General features: G+C 36.7%; 1 protein-coding gene across 11 annotated transcripts in view; it reads right to left on the bottom strand.

Annotated features, from left to right (window-relative positions):
- Positions 1-1,966: 1,966 nt before the first annotated feature.
- Positions 1,967-19,246, bottom strand: part of FRYL (FRY like transcription coactivator) — a 151,440-nt gene continuing 134,160 nt past the window's right edge. For 8 of the 11 annotated variants that reach the window (XM_066317033.1, XM_066317032.1, XM_066317024.1 and 5 more), the window contains 7 exons: positions 18,276-18,425; positions 15,210-15,308; positions 10,528-10,596; positions 7,166-7,183; positions 6,095-6,205; positions 4,537-4,733; positions 1,967-4,090 (listed from right to left, as the gene is read on the bottom strand). In XM_066317033.1, the coding sequence (XP_066173130.1) occupies positions 3,832-4,090; positions 4,537-4,733; positions 6,095-6,205; positions 7,166-7,183; positions 10,528-10,596; positions 15,210-15,308; positions 18,276-18,425 (903 nt within the window). In that variant the 3' untranslated portion in view covers positions 1,967-3,831. The remainder of the gene's footprint in view (positions 4,091-4,536; positions 4,734-6,094; positions 6,206-7,165; positions 7,184-10,527; positions 10,597-15,209; positions 15,309-18,275; positions 18,426-19,246) is intronic. The other 3 variants (XM_066317027.1, XM_066317035.1, XM_066317030.1) reach the window with 1 other exon arrangement.

The following is a 19,246-nucleotide window of genomic DNA, read 5'->3' as shown; positions in this document are numbered from 1 at the left end:
CCAGCCTACCTGAGAGACCAGTCTGTTAAAGGCTGAAGGGAGAACCAGTCTGAGCCTGTGCTGAAGAACACCTTCACAGGCAGGTGGTCTTGTTTCTTTAAGTGAAGTTAGTGTGTGGCAGGGTAGGCAAACAATATCCTTTCTACCAGCATGTCTTGTTTGAGGGGCAGTGAGTGTTAATTCTATATGCTCTATCTTGCTGTAAGTTCCTGCCTTATTTCAATGTGCCCCTTGAACCTGTTGCAGTGGGCTTAATGCCTCAATGTCAATTTATTGCCAAGTAATTTTATTTAGTCTTGCTGCATTCATTACTACAGCAGTGTGAAGCATTCTGGGAACAAGTAGACGTACTCCCTCCAGGGCAGAGCACAGTTGTATTTCATGCTTCTACCTGAAGTGTTTTTCCATGTACCACAGTAAAAGGAAATAGGTTTTGCTTAACCAGCTCACTCAGACTTTCACAGCAAATCCCATCCTTGGCCTATTCAATTTGAAAAGTCCCCTGCAGCTGGGCAGTGTTCTGTTGTAGGTGCACGTGCCTTGTACTCACAGTAGTTACTGTGATGAGCATTGCAAGCCTCCAGCTTGGGGAATGCACCTGGGGCCCTCTCTGAAGCCACCTGGCCCTACTGCCTCAGCTTGCAGCTGCAGCTGTGATCTAGCACATCTTTATTTCTGAGCATATTCCTCTGCAAAGATGGTTTTCGGTGTTTTCCTGTTTGGCTTCCCCATTTTAGTGGTGGTAGTCTGTTCCTGATGCATGCATTAAACAACTGTCTGTGCACTTTGGTAATGAGTCAGAGAACTGAAGCTCTGTGCTGTGTCAGTATGAAGTCATGGCAATATGAGCAGCTGAATGCTCCCTATTTATACAGGCATCCTCACAAACACATTGCTTGGAGGATTACTTGGTGTGAGTGTGGTGACTCTTACATGATTACCACTATGAGCTCACAGTGAAACTAGTACAGCTCCGGGGCTGTCATTCCCACCAGCTACAGTCAAAGCAGCAATTGGTTGTGCATAATAAGATGTAGAAGAGGCTTAGCTGATGGGACCTGGCTGTTGTGCTTCACCAGCAGCTCCTGAAGGCTCCATGTGGCAAGTAGCAGCAAGGAGACAATCCCTGCTCTCATCAGCTACTGAAAGGCTCTGTGGCTTGGAGGAGTACAGGGCCCTGGGCAGCCACATTCAACAAGCTTTAACCCCACAGCATTCTTCAGTTCCAGGGGAGTTCTACACATCATCCCTCTCACATAAATACGTTCCATGCTTTTACTGGTCGATATCCAAGGACAATTCCATACTTTGTAGTAGCTTTTCAGCTGTACTGCCATGTCATGTCCATGACACCACACACTGATTGTGGGCTCTGGTTCCTAGAGTGAGCAGAAAGAAGGAAAACAACTCCTGACCTATTGTAATTATGCAAAGTGGAAGGGAACAACCTTCATTGTGCTGGTTCTTCAAAGCTCTCCTGAACTTGCTCCATGCTGTTTTTTCATGAAGAGAGTCTTTTGCACATGTTAGCTCAGTCAGTGCAGTATTTGCTGCGCCTCACAGGAGATGGCTGATGTTTTTCTAGACAGCTTTACCATAGCTTTGGATTCAGCACAGACCTGGTGCCAGGTAATGCAGGGTCACAGCTCATGCAGTAGTTGAGTAATTTTTGAAAAGCTTAATGAAATTAAAGTGTCAAGAGACAGTTAGCCAACGTGATTCTGCTCCATAGGGCAGGTTCTACTAGCCATTATAAATGGAGGAAGATGTATAACATATATGAATTCAGGTTTGAATTTCATGAAAAATCCATTAATATTCAGAATATATTTAGAAAAATGGTGCTGCAATGACAGGACATAAAAGAAAAAAATTAATTCAGGTCACCCAGGCCTCTGTTGCTGTTGTCAGTGTCTGGTCTGTTTAGGTAAAGTATTTAAACTCTAGCTTGTAAAAATACACAAAATGAGAGATACAATGTCTTTTATTTTTACAAAAAAAAAAAAAAAAGCTGGTAAAAGATGATGTAAATAAAAGTGTAATGCACCCCTAAATAAAACTACCTATTCCCTGTAAATACTAGTTAAATAATTAAGAACACCATCTACAGTACCACAAAACCATCAAAATAATTCAATTTTATCAGGGACAGGGAAAAAATACAGTGAATATGAATGTGCCTTGACCAGTTACAGAATTTGTTAGGATAACATAACTACTGTCAGCAGTCCAACAGCGTGCACAGTGCCTTCAATTAATGCATTTCAGCATAATTGCATTTCTAGTGGGGCCTAAATTTCCCCAGAAAGGCAGAGCTAAGAATTTCAATTCTACATTCTAAACTCTGGAATTAGAGCCCATTAAAAAAAAATCACAGTGGGTAAGAGATGTATATAAAAATACTGGGTGTTCCTTTCAAATCACAGGAATTGTGGGACTACAATCTTTTTTTTTTTCTGTTTTTTTTTTTTTCTTCTTTTTTCTTTTTTTCCTACAAAATGCTATTTGTTTCAACAGAATCCAGTTTGTTTTATGCTACAGACTTTGAACTATTGAGTATATTGCCTGTTTGCATGTTTTGCAGGGTTCTTTTTGTCTTTTTTTTTTTTTTTTTTTTTTTTTCTATAGTCCCAATTCCTTATGCTTCAGTTGAGTCTTGAAGATGCATTTACATGCATTCAAACTCTTCAAACCCTGCAGGCTACTCAGACTGCGAGTACTGCATGTGACTATGAAGAGGGAATGCCCCCTTCTCCTCATAGCTTTATACACCTACTGTTTTAACAGTGCATTGCACAAATTTACACGAAAAATACTGGTTTTGCACTATACAGTTTCTAGAATATATACAGAATAAAATAAGTTAACTTCTAATGAGAATTGCTGATGGGCAGCATATATCTTTAATATACATTTTAAAGTCTCTGCAGGCAGCTACTTTTTGGTTAGTTGTTATCAATATTTGTAACATAAGCACTGATCAGAGAACTGAGCAGCATTCCAATAAAGTTAACAGATATATTATTTCTTTTAGAAACACTGGGAAATCCCAGTTTAAAATATTATTAAATGTCCTAACATTTACACACTATGAGGATTAGATCTAATAAAATAAAATTTCTTCAAAAATAATCTTGCAGCTCTTTTAAGCATGCTCTGAGACCTTATTTAACAATCATCCATACCTTCAAAAAAAAAAAAAAAAAAAAAAACAACTGTCACATAGCCATACATTCTAACTCACACACATTATTTCCTTATTACAGACAACAAAAGCAAATAAAACACTGAGAAGTCAATGTTTTTTGCAGTCTTATGTCCTTCTACTCATGTTTGACTGCACATTCTTCTTGCAAAGTGTCTCCTTAGGGGTTAGTTGATGGTTTGATCTACTGCTGGAAAGCCAGGAAGCCTTGCAGGTCTTCAGCCAAAATAAACCAGCCTTGATTTTAGCCTCATCCCACCTGCGATATTGATCCAACCTGTAGAGGCTGTTGCTGCAAACATCGTTTATAGTTGTGTTACAACAGAAAACAATGCATATGTGTGCATTATGTTTAAGCCCTTTTCCTTTCATTGTAGTTTTTATACATAAATTTAATAAAAAAATACTACTGCCGCACAGGCTGCTGTGTAGAAAGAGCAGTCAAGTAGGATGTTCAATTTTCAGGGTTTTACTTCTGATGAAACAGTTTCTTGCTGTGACAAAAGTGTGTTGGTTGTCAGGATTGCTGGAGGTTTGTTTTTTTTTTAATTTTATTTTTCTGTGAAAGGTGCTCAATAATAGTCCGAAGCGTCTTCATCACCAGTTCTTTTCTAAATGACATCTGTTCAGAATCCAGTGGTCACAAGATTTATTCCTGTCTGGATCTTCCCTAGAAGCTGACAGGATTGCACCATGCGGAGAGACTCTCGGATTTCTAGATTGAGTTCCATCAGCTTAGAGCTGGCCTCAGACATGTCTTGGTTGGAGCCTACTACTGCAAAGCTGCCAGTCTGCCCGAGTGTCTGATGACGGAAATAAATGTGCAGCAACGTCTGAACTGGGTCATCCTCTGAACTGCCAAAGATGTCGTGGGGCCACAGAGCTCTGTAAACACACAGGTTGGATTTAAATGTTAAAAAAAAAATTAAACAGACATTTGAACAGAAGACAGGAAAATGCAAGGAAAAAATAACGTGCAGTTTCGATTTAAAAATTGAAAGTTTAAGTATTTTTATTCTTTAAGCAGATATTTGAACAAAAGAGAGAAAAATGCTAGAGGAATGTTTCTTCCATTGAGTCCCGGTAATTAACAGTATAATTTCTCAGGGATAAATTCTAAAGAACAAGTACTACTAAAATGGCTTTTTACTTTTCTTAAATTACTAAAAAAAACCACCCCAAAACCTGTAATGAAGCAACAGTGTTTGTCCTTTTCAACAAGGACATCCAGGAAGAACTGAGAAAAAAAAAAAATAGTGCCTATCCCTGTTTTTAATTTAAAAAGGTCTATTAAGAAACTCAAGATCTGAAAGCAGTCCTTAAAAACTTACCTGAAAGCCTTGACCTGTGCCACAGCTGACACAAACTCCTTGTTTCTCAGGGACTCAATGAGGGAGTGAATAGCTGTTTCTGTGCTAGCCTGGGAAGCCTCTGCAATTTCAGTTTCTTCAATGCCACTGTCAGACACCGCCTCGGCCTCTTTCAGGCAGCTCTCCAAAAGAGCAAGTTCTTCTGACATGTTTATTACCTAAAATAAGTATAAGTTATCTTTTCTAGTTTAAATGTATTTCAAGCCAAAATAATTTTCAGAAGATCAGGTTTTTGTTTTTTCTCCTCTGTGCAATAATGAGAAATAGAACACCCAAATATTTTCTGCAGTTGATTAAGTGTACAGTTAATTTAATGGCTCAAGTGTGCATGTCAATTATTTGAGCTTTTCCTGATAAAGTTTCCACCTTAGTTCTTTTAAAATTTATTTCAAAAAATAAATTTATTTTCTCCTTACATTACTTAATAACAAACTGACAAGAAGAATGAAACGTTTCAGAAAGGTATGACAACAATGGTGCCATTACAAGGACATCTTAAATATGAAGGAAAAAACCTGGAAGACTGGTAACCCAGCACAGTAACAGCAGTGCAGCCAGGGTATTTAATAATATCTCAAGCTTTTAGCTGCAATGCATGAGTAAAACACGAGGCCATCTCTCAGAACAGGATTCTGCATCTGACTAACTTAGGCAAGAAGTGGGACTGATGTGATGCCAATCTTCCACAGCATTCTTTAAGCACAAACTTATTTGCAGCCTCTACAAAAATCTGGAAACACAAGTGAGGAACATGCACAGTTTTTTTCTGAAGCTGCTGATAAACCAAAGACTTTCACTCAGGGTTTTCATGCTCCTCCCTACTATATCAAGCAAGACAAAGCCACCTTGGTTTTTTTCTGCCACTCCTGTTCATTGCATTCCAGACCCAGGGGAGAACTTACAGAAGACATTATTAATAATGCACACAGCTCAATTAACATCACATATGTACCACATGTCCACAGCTGAAAAACACCTTTTACTTCTGAAGTCACTACAACTAAAAATCAGGTGTAGGAGGTCTAGAATGCTCTACTGACTGTGCTTAGGATGGGGACTAAGGTTGCAGAGGAATTGAATGGTGGCTGAAGTGACACAGTTAAATGAATCAGTTGGTTGAAAATGATGGTGTTTGCTATAGCAAACACCAAGGCCATGGAAAGGGGCTTCATCACAGAGCTCTGCTGAGTGGAGTTGATGTGCCTTGATTGTAGCTTGATTAGAATACACCAGGAGTGCTGCTGAAATATTTAAAATCCTCATCACTGGACTCCCTACCTTCCTGTCTTTTAAAAAAGAGCTTCCAAGCTGTACAAAAATCAACGCAGATAATTGAACATCTCAGAAAATTCTTGTAAGCTCTACTTAAATATTTTATTAATTGGCTATAAAACAGCTGGAGCCCTCCTCCAGTTTCTAAAAGGATGTCCCACTGATGAAAATGTTATCAAAATGTGTTTTAAATTGTCTGCTTTTAAAATGTCAACAATTACTAGCTGAACAGCATGGTTTTCATTACCTCTGCTTCTTTTTTGATTGTTTTTACTTGACTGATGAGTTTGCAATAGGCTTGGAACAGAAGTAGCAACTGGAAATGCAACTTGTATAGCCTCCGACACAACTCCAGCTCCTACAAATGTAAACAACACTGTTATATTCAGAAGTGCAAATCTCCTGCTATCCAGTACAAGAGACAGTAAATCACAACTTCTTCAGTAAGTGTGCAAAATTAGAAGTAGTTAATTTGGCTACTAAAGAAAATGCCAAAAATATTTGGAAGCTAACATATAGTAAGCTAATGAAAAGCAGGTGAAAGCTTCATTCAGTTCTAGATTTACAATTAGCCTCTCACAGAGATTTAAAGTTCACTTTTTAAAAAGTTACATTTCCAAGAAGTGGGGTGGAGTGGGATGTGAAGTGATCCAAAAGGCATTTTGAAATGTCTGTAACATTTCAAGATTTCGTGTCTTAAAAACAAGAGTTTCATAGATCACATACTTTTATTGCTGATATTTTACTGTTTTAAATTCAAGATCTAATATCCAAAAGAAGCAGTTGTGGTCTGTAGTGTAAGACCTTTCATAACCATTAATATTTATATTGTAAGCACAGTATATAACCTGGCCCTTAGCTTACACTGCCTGACAGAGTAGGAGGAGAGTAATTCCATTCCTGGAGGCAAGAATGGTTTTCTTTATAAAAGGCAGCCCTTATTTTGCTTTAGAAAATAACACATAATATATTCTTAAGGAAATGAAATAGCAGTATTAATTTACACACTGTCTTGCTTCCATTTTTATGGCTTTAAAACACTAGTCAGAAGTGCAGACAGTGTTAATACTGCTTCACATACAGACATAAAAAGCTAGTGCTAATGGAATAATCTTTATAACATTCTACTAACTACACATCCTATTATCTACAAAGGACCAACAGTCTAATGGGTTAGATGATGCAAAATTGAAGCACACAGCATTTCTGTAATAGTCTAGGACAAGACATCATTATTTCACAAATGGACATGACAGATAGAGACCAGCTTGGTGACTGGCATAGTTAAGTATTTGATAAATCAAGAACTGTCACTTACTGCTAGAATTTCCATTTGCTAAGCAAGAAGATGAGCAGGTCACAAAAATACAAAGAGAGAAAAAAGAGCAAGAATTAGTGTAGGAAATTATTTTAATTAGGGTAAAAGATGTCCCAGGTAAAATGGAGGAAGAAATACAAGTAACATGCTCCAAATATATTTTGAATGTAAAAAATTAAGAGGCTGAATTTGACATAAAATTACTTGCTGCTATAACTAAAGATAAAAGCTATTGGCTTTGTTGTCCCACAGCATGAATAACACTCTTACAACCCTGTCTGGTATTTATACATTGTGTAGCCTGAAAGGTGCACAAATTTAAGGTAGTCAAAAAATCAAGGACATTTAGATCTGAATATCTGTACAAAGCTTGTACAAACTTGTTCTGTAGTACAACAGTTAAAGCACAAATAATGCATTTTAAAATATCTGCACAAAGCCTGTACAAAGTTGTTCTGTATCACAATAGTTTAAGCAAAAATAATGTATTTTAAAATTGGAGATGCAAGGTTAATTTGGATTCCAAATCAGAATAGAAATTCTTGGGTTTGCTAAACTCAGTTCTCAAAACCTCCGAGAGATTTCTGTAATGTAATTGCACTTGGTTTTTACAAGCCATTTCAGAAAATAATGTTTGGGGGAGAGGGATAGGGAGAGAAGCAGTCAGGAAACCTATGTGTCAGATTAAGGAGATAAACTTCCCCACTCCTGTGCTTTGCACACCACTGAGCGTATCGATGGCACTTGGGCATGTTCAGTGGTCAAAGCAAACCAAATCACAGAATATCCTGAGCTGGAAGGGACCCACAGGGATCACTGAAGTGCAGCTCCTGGCCCTGCACAGGACAACCCCATTGGAATCACACCATGTGCCTGAGAGCAAAACATGGGAAAATGTAGTGGATGTCTGACTCCCAGCACACAGAAGCAGCTGGGCTTTACTAAGCACATAGCTGTACACAGTGTTATGGTAAGCTATATACTATGTGTTTCCCAGGTTATAAACATTGCATGTTCTTGTACTAGGTGCTGTTATGTACTCAGCACAATTACTGTATTTCTGATGCACAGAACACTGAAGACATAAGATCCTGAACTGCAGAAGTTAACATGACTTTGCTGACTCACTTTAATGAAGCACAGAGAATCAGATTTTCAGAAATGGCAGGGTTAACTATTTAATAATTTTAGTCATTAAATTCCGGCGTTCTTAAAGCCAAGTCTTATTATTACTGTAAGCCATAATAAATCTCTTTGCCCCAAAACACACCTTGATAGCTACTTTTTAAAAATTCAGGAGAGGTTTTCCTTTAAAAATGGCTTTGTAGTGCTTCAGTGTCTTTTACATACGTGCTTACTTGAGAATGAATCTGATTTTTGTACCTGCCTGTCCTGTAGAAACAGTCTAGCCAGAGTCCAGATGCATTCTTTCAGGCTTACGTGTACCAATAGCAAGAACTGAATAATTAGATTTACTTGCAAATCTGCTGGCAATGCACAAGCCAGAACAGAATTATCTCGCTATTCCTTAGCTGTATGAACCACAGTGCTAAAAATTAGTAAGAAAATCTTATTTGTGTTAGTAAATGAAATATATCTGTTTTCCTGAGCAGGACAACACTTACACATTTTTAGCATTAACTGCCTGAGTGCTTAGCCTTAGCAGCCTACACTCCATTTACAAGGACTTTTGAAGAATTACCAGCATGCTGCCCTTGCAGGCTAGGATTAAAATCCAAAATCAAAACAAGTCCCTACATATAATAATCAACGTGATTGGTTTCAAACTCCTTTTCAGAGGCTATGTTCAAACCCTGCAGAAACAGGGAAGCACAGGCCAAACTGCCTTGCCGGGGAATCATGGATTCTCTCTGTACAAACCATCACAAAGCTGCATGTTGCTTGTCTTCCATGTCTTAGTTTCCCCAGCTACACAGTAGGAACAGGAACATTTACCTTCGTGGTGAGAATGGTTCTAACAACTAAATGTTAGAACAATTTCTTGGTGTATGTAAACAAAATTATAAGTATGGAATGAAATACATAAATGCTGCTTTTTAATTAATATATATAGACAGTATTTACTGTATTGTAATAGTAAATGTTACCTATTTATAAAGATATACCTGTGAGTATACAAAGATGTATACTTAGTGTAAAATACACTGAAGTATGTGTTCATAGGCAGGATAAAAGTCCTTGCAAATAGCAGCAAATTATTTTGCTGGTTTTGTATTATCTAAGCTTATTCACTTGATTTTTTTTTTTTTAAAATGTGCGACTTCAATGCAGTATAAAAATTAGCATTATATGACCACATTTTTCACTACTCTAAGAATTCAGGTACGTTTTGTGTTTGAATTAAAAAGCCCCAAACATATATGTGATATATAGGAAGAACAGCAAAAGAAAATTCTATAAAAGAAGAAAAAGTCCAAAGATACAGTAAACATTTCTGTTGCTGAAGACTACACCTTCAGCAGCAGAAACATGACCAAGTGCATCAACAAATAGTTCAACTGAATAAAAGAAATAAAACTTCTCCTTTTTTCAGCTTGTATTTGAGATTTTTGTCAAACTGTCATTGTGAAAAGCTAAGTTCATCTGCTGCCTGCAGTTCTTTCTTGTATCTTTCACTGTCCTTACCACAGTACTTCAGATGGCAGACTCTTTGTACCTACTAATGTTGGGGTTTGGATTTGCTTGTTTTACTGTATCAATATTATACAGCTATTCTATTTAAAAAAAACCCAGCCCTAGCCCATTTTGGGAAAAACTATCACTTACTATAGCAATTAGTAATATTAAACATGGATGAGTGCCATGTAAATACATACAAAATATTCAACTAATATTAATAGTTACTTAACCTATTGTTAGATGATATTTTGACAGAAGTGTTTAGTGAGCTTTTTGATATACTCCTACTTTACTCCCTATTACTTCTCACCCAAATATTGGTTCCAGAAAGGTCTTATGTAGTTCTGTAGTACTAAATATATTAAATTCAACAGAAGTTTTTGAGTAGACAATATATCTGAGTATATAACCAGAATTTTAATCTTTTTTCCTTCTAGAAAGAGCAGCAGAAAAGCAGACTTGCTGGTACACAGATGGTATCTAGTCTGCTTATCTACTCAGTGTTATTAAGTCTAGAACCCAAGACAGATTGCCAGCTTTTATTAAGAAGACCCATTTTTATTGCCACTTTATGAGACTCTGAGTTTCCAAAAGATAGGATGATAACTGAAATGAAAAGCTTTTCATACATTTGTAATGTCTCTACAAATACTGGGATTTTTTTTGCAATAAAGATGACTTTTAATCTCATATCCTGAGACTCACAAATGACATACACCTACCTGGGCATCTGTGTTAGTCCCATGAATACCATCATCAGTACCAAATGTCCTTTTGCAGTCTTCTAGCCACTGCAAAATAAATACAAACAAGATTGAACATCTTCTGAAACAGCAAACTGAAGACTGTGCTAAAACTGCTTAAGACACTTTGTCTTGTACATTCTCAGACAATGTAAGAAGTTGTGGTATGAAATCAATTGTTCACCAATGTTGTTTGCAGTGGTGATATCCACTCTGATGTATCACTTTGTACCATTTATTTCCTGTAGCTTTCATATACACTTCAGCATAAATACTAAGCCATGTCTGAGATGATACTGTTACAGAAAAATGTATGAGAGGGTGGAGGCAGAAACATCCCTCTCTTCACTTTCTGCAAACGGTTTACACCAATGTGATTTATCAGCCTTTAAAATATAGCACTGATTCACATTAGAGAATAAGCCTGTTGCAGTTCTTGAGACTGCTGAGAAACAGAAGGAAGCAGAGTTCTCCTGTGTAAGTAGATGGAAGTGCAGGTTTACAGGATGGAATGAAAAAACCCAAATTCTCCAGTGGGAGTTCAGCATCACCTCCAGTTCATACAAGCCAAGGAGATGGAAGTATTCTTGCATTACACAATGCAAACCTGCAGGTTCCACTCAGGGCTGCATTTAACTCCAGTTCCTATAGCAGACAACAAGTTTATTCATTTCAGTGGGTAGTCTCTCTTTCTACCTTTAACCAACCATGCAAATTTCTCAAAAAAGAACCTCCATGTGTACTGGCATTGACATGAATATCTGTGTTACTATAAAGCATTTACAGAATCAAATATGGTTTTTTTTTTGACGATACAACCTGATTACTCATTTGATACAGGACCCAGAAATTTTTTCTGTACAGTGCAAACAACTGCAAGCATGGGTATTACCGAAATAGGAATGCATCATGTTGAGATAAAATGCATAATATCATCTGAAATGAAGAATAGGCTCTGTACATCCAAGGAAGAATCATTTAGCATACTGTGTGTGTTTGGTATCTTGAATCTCAGAGGGAATCTTGGTGACCTTTTTCTAACCTTTGTCTGATGCAAGAAAAAGAAAAATGTGATTTCCCATTTGCTCAATTTAATAAAGGTTACTTAGTGAATTAACTAGGCCTGTGTGCTCATCAGGAGGAGAAATGGAATTCTCTGAACATCACAGTGTCAGTTTCAATTAGTGACATGGATACCAACATCCAGAGCAAATCTCATTTTTCTTTTTATCAGACAGCCTCCATCAGGAACCATGGAATAGGTTTGCACTGCAACAAACACCATCAGCAATTGGGAAGTTAGTATTTCTTTTCATACACTGCCCTTTAAAAAAATATTTTTAAATCTTAACCAGTCTGAATAAAGGGTGTGCCTAGAATACTGTCTGTATAAGGTTGTATTTTCTAATACATTTATCTGATTCAGTATCTTTATCCCTAATACACACGTGAAGTCCAAGCAGTCCCCTCGCAAGAAAATAGAATAGTTTCAAAAAGGTGACAAAATTAATTTATGCAGAATTTTTACAGAATATATGTTCAGCATGGTAGAAAAATCTATTTCTTTAATAGTGTGACAGAAACATCTTTAAGTGTTTGCTTTGTATCTGTTAGCATTTTCTCCATGTATCTCCAACAAAGTGTTGATGAAAACACAACACAGTGAAGTCTGGCATTTGTCTTGGTCATAGCAGAGGTTGGTTTGCCAGATTAAACCCTAAACAGACCTGCTGAACAGACTATACTACAGGTACCTTTCTGTCTTATCTTGGTGCATAGGTAAGAGTTTCAAGCAATGCAGCCCAAGCCTTTTACTTTTTTAATTTGATTCATGTGAATGTCCATACACTACAAAGCACTGAGAGTGACAAACATCATCTGTTAGGATAAAGTTTAAACAATTTTTCATTAAAAAAATTAACATACAGATTCTTCCAGTGGTTGAACCAGATGAACGTGCAAATTGCATTTATTTAAATATCTGTTAATTTTTATTTACTTTATTATACAATAGCCAACTATTTAATTTGGTCATTTTTATGTGTGTTTCTATGAGAAAAAAGCAAGGGTCTGCATGAAGTTGATTAAGCATTTTGCCTTAATACTTTCAGATTCAATAGGATACACAGCACAGCTTGTGTGTAACAACAGAAATTCAGATTTGACTCGAGGAAGTCTTGTTCAATCATTCCCTATACTCTGTTTAACAGGACACAGTAAGGAAACAATAAAACATATATCTAAGACGTAGCTTAGAAGATTCTTAGTTTACATTTAATATAAAATATACCTTAGAAAAAGAGGGTCAAGAGCTGGAAAAATATTTCTAAAATGTTTTAGGAAAATAAACTGAGATAGTCACTATTTCAAAATTAACATGCTCAATAACCATTTAAATAATGCACTAAATTGTCTAAATTATGTGTTATCAAGAGTCAGAGATGACTGGTAAAAGCTAAAAGTTTCTTCCTTCTCAGGACTGCTTCTTCTTATTTATAAATTATTAAATAAAAACAAAACCCTGACAAAATGCTCTCAGCTGTTTCAGAACAGCTCCTTCAACCCTGTGAACCTTCTTCCTGCTCCAGTCACTCACATATCTGTGGCAGAAGACAGGCTGACCACAGAAACATGTTACTGGACTCCCTTTTTGACAGAAAAAACAACTTCACTGTGACACAGTGACAGAGGCCATCAAACTGATACTTGTATTTGTTTACCTAGTAAAAAAAAGAAAACAAAACAACAAAGAAGTTCTTAATATCCAGCATGGATTTATGTCAATATGAAATGTGGGAGTGCAAAATTAGCTAATAATACCTTTAGTGAATTCACGGCCATCTGAAAGGGATGTAATTTCAATTTGTTATACTTTGACATATCAAAACAGTACCATTGGTTATTGCTGTGATAAACTAGGCTAAATAGGGAATTGATGTAAAATTCCTCCATGTTTGGAGGAATTTTACATCAACATTCATCATTCTAATTACACACACACAAGTCCCTTTTTACCCTGTCCCAAATCTTCCTGTCTGACCATGGGGCAAATCAGTTACACCCTCTGTGCCTCAGGGCTGCTCTCGAAAAGGAGGAATGAAATACATTATGCTCTCACAGGAGTGCTGATAGCATTATGCACTGGAGATTGCCAGACATTAAATATTACATCGAGTAAAATAATCTTGGTCATTAGACGAGCACTTTGTTTCTGATTAAGGCTACATGGCAAAATGTAGCTCATTATATTAGATCAAATAAATTGTTATTACCACAGAGCAGGGCAAACAAATGCAGCAAGTCCAGCAGAAATGCTGGTCTGGATCTTGCCAAGAGTTTATCTACATTAACAGTGCCATGGGGCATACTTTAGCATTGGTTTCAAGGAAACCACATTTCTTTTGAGATCCTTTCCACAAAACAGTGCACATCTGGTCTATTCAACAGATGAGCTGTCAGCAATCTGCAAGGCAAAGGCCACAATTTCCTAATGAACTCAGCATGATCATGAAACATGGAGCCACTTATGCTGCAAAATACAGCTCTGCCAAGGCATCATGCCTTGAATTCTGGTTCTGTTTTGTGTCACTCAGACCTGCCTCTACTGTCATTGTCATGGCTTCACAGGCAGCTGAGATCAGTCAAATTCAGCGTGTTCCATTTTCTGAGGAATCATCATCTCTACAACAAAACCCCCACATAGTCTCTCTCTCTCCCTCTATTTGAAGAATTCATCTGTGTTTTCTTTTGGCCCCTGAAATACAAATCTTTCCTGTGTTAGTTTTCTGAAGTTAGTATCTTACTTTCTGAACTTAACACACAGGTTCACAGAACCAAATACAGAGATCTAAACTTCATTTCTTTGGAAAAAGGATATAACCACTAACATATACCTTGCAAACCAAACTGCATTATTCTAAGCAACACACTGGTCAGTCCTTGCACACATTAAGAGCTCTGTACTTTATCAGTGAGAGTTCATCTGAAAATGTAACGATTCAAACATCATCCTCAATGAGATCCAGCTGTAAGATGAGCCCAAATTTACATGTCTCTGTGTGACACAGCTGTATAACCCCCATTTACTGTCAGTGGAGATTAAGTAATCAAAAAGAAGTCTCAAGAACTATTCAGCTAAACAGATCAGTATTAGAATAAATGCATTGCTTTCTTGATTCCTTTCAATATATTGACCTGATCCTTGAATACTATGGGTGTTAATGCACTTGGAATTCCATAAAGATAGTTATCTGTAAATGTCTTAATCTGGAGGTGAACTGCTAGTCTAATAAAATAAGCAGAACATAAATTTTAAAAAACCCTTATTTATTGATAGTCATGTTAGAAATACTTGAATATTTTAAAAAGAGGACTTTAAAATTAGGAATGTGCTTTTCCCACTGTTAGTGGATTCGTGCAGTGTTATATATTAAAAATTAATTTCAGAAATACATGCAACAGAAATGAATTACACATAAGAAAAACCCCCTCAGGTTCAGATTATACACATAGAATAGTAGTAAAAAAAGGAAACCAGATTTTATTTCAGAAGTGCTTTCCTAAAGTTTGTCTTTAGATGCATGTGATGAGACATACGGAACTCCAGCATTTTCTTGATAAGTAGGTTATAATATTTTTGTTTTGAGATATAAGAGACTCACCTGTTCTGCTGCCTCTCTTTTGACATTGTAGGTATCTAAGTGTTCTTGGAGCTCTAGAACACTGAACTTCAATGTTTCTAGCAGGCCACAAGACAGTAGCTGGAAGTAAAAGCAATCAAACTCTGTAGTCATGTAACATCTGACTACAATCCATACAGTCTAATATCTAAATTACATAATACAGAATTCCACGTTCACATTTGGAAAAACAAACAAATCAGAATTAGCTGGGCACCTCATTTGTGACACCTTGGAGTATGAGAAATAACAGATGTAGCTCTACCATTTCAATCAGTGAACAACAGTTTTGATTCCAAAATAAGAACTAAGTACCTAGTTAACCTGTGAAAGAGCGATTTCAAAGCAATTTTTAGATGTTTCATTATGAAGAATAGTATTTGATACACACACACACCCACTAGTGTAAATAGAACAGCCTGTAGAAGGAAGGAAAGGATTGCTGGATTGCTTCTGTAGCAACCCAAGGAATATCCACTGAGGATTACTTGCCCTTCTCAGTATAAAAATTGTACCACCAGCAAAGGTTTCTGCAGTCTGTAAGAAACAGGACTTTGTCAAAGCAGGAACCACTGGATATTTGAAGAATTTTCTACTATTAATGACTCCCTCTTTTAACATGGTTTCAGAATCTCTTTTTCCCTCAGAGACTGCTACCTCAGCTTTCTTCCACACCATTTCTCCCTGTAGTTTTCTTTTCACTTAGGTTTTTTTATTAGTCCTTCTCCTGACACTTCCTGTAATAAACATCTCTAACATGAAGTTTCCTCCCTCACACTGGTCAGTCCTTGCACACATTAAGAGCTCTGTACTTTATGAGTGAGAATTCATCTGAAAAGCAGATTAATTTAATTTTAATTATTTGGAAATATTTTTTATACCATATTTGTCAATGTAACAACACTAATGTGTGTATGTCCATGTATACACATGCAAGTATTTGCGTACTGTATTTATTTATATCCTTTTTATATTTGTGTTTATATAGATTTGCCTTTTTATTTTAAAATACACATGGTGTTTTAGTTAGGCACTAGTGTAACTTTTCTCGTGGCTTCTTATCTTAAAGAAATTTATCTTTTTGATAAATTTCTACTGCTTTCAAGTGGCATAAATAACAACAAAAAACATTACAGGTAGTTCCCTTGAAATGCACTATCTGTAGCATGCTTTTTTTTGTTCTCATATTCTTAAATGAGAGTTTAAGAAAGAGTTTCCCCTTAGTACCAAAGGAAAAAAAAGCAGGTCAGGAGAAGTGTCTCACACTGGGCATCAAGGCCAAAGATCCATCTACCACAGCCCTGCAGCTGACAATGTCTAATGGCAGCTGTTTGAAGAAGGGCAAACGTGGTGATCCACCCGCCCCAGAGTGCTTTCTTAGCCTCTGTCAGCATGTTGTTCTGCATATTTAAAAGATCTGTCCAGGGCTACTTCTTCCATGAATTTCCTTAGTGGCTTTTTGCAAACATGAACAGACACCATAAAAAGTGACCACATTTCACAGTTTGATTATGTATCACACGAAGGACCTTGGTCCTGTATGATTTGTAAGTCACTGCTAGCTTAATTTGATCACCCTTAACATCATCCAAGACAAAAATAAAGTAATTTCTATCACTTATCCATGATAAGACATCTATGGACAGATTTATCTTCTAAAGGGCAAAAACTCCTAGCCTACATACATATCTGACATGTACATATTTCATCATGCTTGTGATCTTTGTTTAATCTTTTCCAGTGCTACTACTTTTGCTCTGAGAGCAGAGGACCAAAACTGCCCCCAAAATTCAGGATGTAGGCATACTGGGAATATGTACATTAACTCAGTAATGTTTCCTGTTCTGCTTGATAATTTTAGCACAGAGGTTTTTTTTGACTGCTTCTGAACGTTGAGCTGACTTGTTGGATTAGTATCTATTATAATCAGAATTTCAACTTGCATGACAACAAATAATTCAAAGTCTTCTCGTTATATATTTGTTGTGAGAACGTTCTTTTTGTGCATCACTTAATATATACATAAAACAATATAATATAAAAAGGTGAAAGTGCTGCTAGATAAGTAGTCTTCCTTTTTTTTTCCTGTGCAGAGAACATAGAATAAATATGAACAAGCAAGAAAGGTAAAGAGTAGTGAGGGAATTGAAGTGATATCTACTATCAGTAAGTTTCCTTACTGTTCACTGTTACAGCTGGAGCCTATTTTTTGAGAAAATGCTTTTCTCACTTGAGGTTTCCAGGCTTTATGATACATAGTGGCCATTTAAGATTTTAATTCCCTTCTGATTTCGAAGATGCTGATCTGATCCCTTCAGATTTCTGATTTCTTTTTTTTCCCCCACATACTGATGTTGCCTCAAGTTTGCCTGCTTTTCACTGTTTGCATTTTGTTCTCATGCAGCTTCAAGTAAACTATGTATATTTTTTAGAATTTATCTATTTGTTTACGTATTTCTCCTCTGGGAGGAGAAAGATGATTGATGGTGATGTTCACCAACGAGGTCGAAGAGGTGGCTACCTGTGTAGCCAATCTTTGGCCTGCTTGTAAAACTGTATATATGGAGTCAGAGAAATGTGGGAATACACAAGTCTGAGAGTAAGACAGACTTAATTAGCAGAACTAGTCTGGTGACTAGGATGCTGTGGCAAGGACAAACAGAACTTTGAGCTTATGAGAAGATGGGATTAAAACCTGTTTAAGGGAAAAGATTTAATCAACCCCCTACGATAAAGATGTTGTATAATGCATGAGTTGCTTGTATGATCTTCTAACCTAATTATTGTAGCAGAAATTATTAACCTCACTGAAATGGTATATAAGACTTGGAAAACCTCAATAAAATCGAATTCTGATCATGAATCAGTCTTCCCATCTCTCCATCAATCGCCAATAGAGAAATAAAGTAGAGAGTTTTCCTGCTGACCCTTCTGCTGCCTGCTCGTTCTTTTGTGTCCCTAACAGTGACATATAAGAACCCCATTTTGTGTGTTACATGAAATGTTTGAGCAGACACATATCCCAATGTGCAAGTTTGAGGTTCTTACCGTTTCGGCGTCCACAAAGACTGTTGGACATTCTGAGCACAACATCATCACTTCCAGAGAGCTTCTAAACTTTGTGCCAATGCGCTGCAGACTTTGACCAAGAAAGCTGACTGAGTCATTTGTTATAGATACAAACTTCCTTTGAATGGTCTAGAAGTCAAATCAGAAAAATATTTATCTTACAATTGTGCTTTACTACTCTTCTGGATTTTTAGGTAAGAATTTTAGAGCAAATTTCCACCCCGACAAATTTCCATCACATTATATTTTTTCATTAAATGAGAAACTAATATGTAATTTTCTCCACATATATATGTAAAATTACCTGAAAACACAATAAATCAATTAAACCAGCCAGTATCTATAACAGCAATTACTCTTTTCACATTTAGGCCTCTATCCTCAGTATAGATGGATGAATATTTGCCTTTATGCAATACAGATAGTTCTATTTATTTTCATGTGTTTGTGCTGCAGAAAATTAGGGGTTTATAAGTCAGTATGTGACCTGCAGAGCACGATCAGTGTCCAAAACTGCCACCTGCAGGATTTCCACCTTCTTCAAAAATCAGTCTTGAGTTTATCATGTTTGATTATGCAGACAGCTTAGCCTAATGTAACACTGAATCTGCTGTGTACCTATTTCATTAATCCTGGGAGTTACAAGTCGAATAAAACTACATAAAGATTATACAGACAGCTGCAAAGTTAAACACAGGAAGAAGGAGCCAGAAGGCAAAATGGAAAAACCCAGTCAAACAAGTCCTCCTGAGTATCATTTGATCATTTCAACCCTTCTCTGTACCCAGTAACAACTCTTCAGGAATATCTTTTGCCATGCTTTGAACCCTGGCTTGCTATTGTGCAGAATATCCTACTTTCCAGCTGTTAAGCCAAGTTTCATCCTTCTTCCTAGCTCCTTCCTTAATGAACACAATAGAATGTGAACTCTTGTTTTACCACTTTCAGGA

Source organism: Sylvia atricapilla, chromosome 4 (assembly GCF_009819655.1).
Source record: "Sylvia atricapilla isolate bSylAtr1 chromosome 4, bSylAtr1.pri, whole genome shotgun sequence".
Taxonomy (NCBI): Eukaryota; Metazoa; Chordata; class Aves; order Passeriformes; family Sylviidae; genus Sylvia; species Sylvia atricapilla.
The sequence above is the reverse complement of the archived record's forward strand: the minus strand, read 5'-3'. Positions and strand labels throughout refer to the sequence as shown.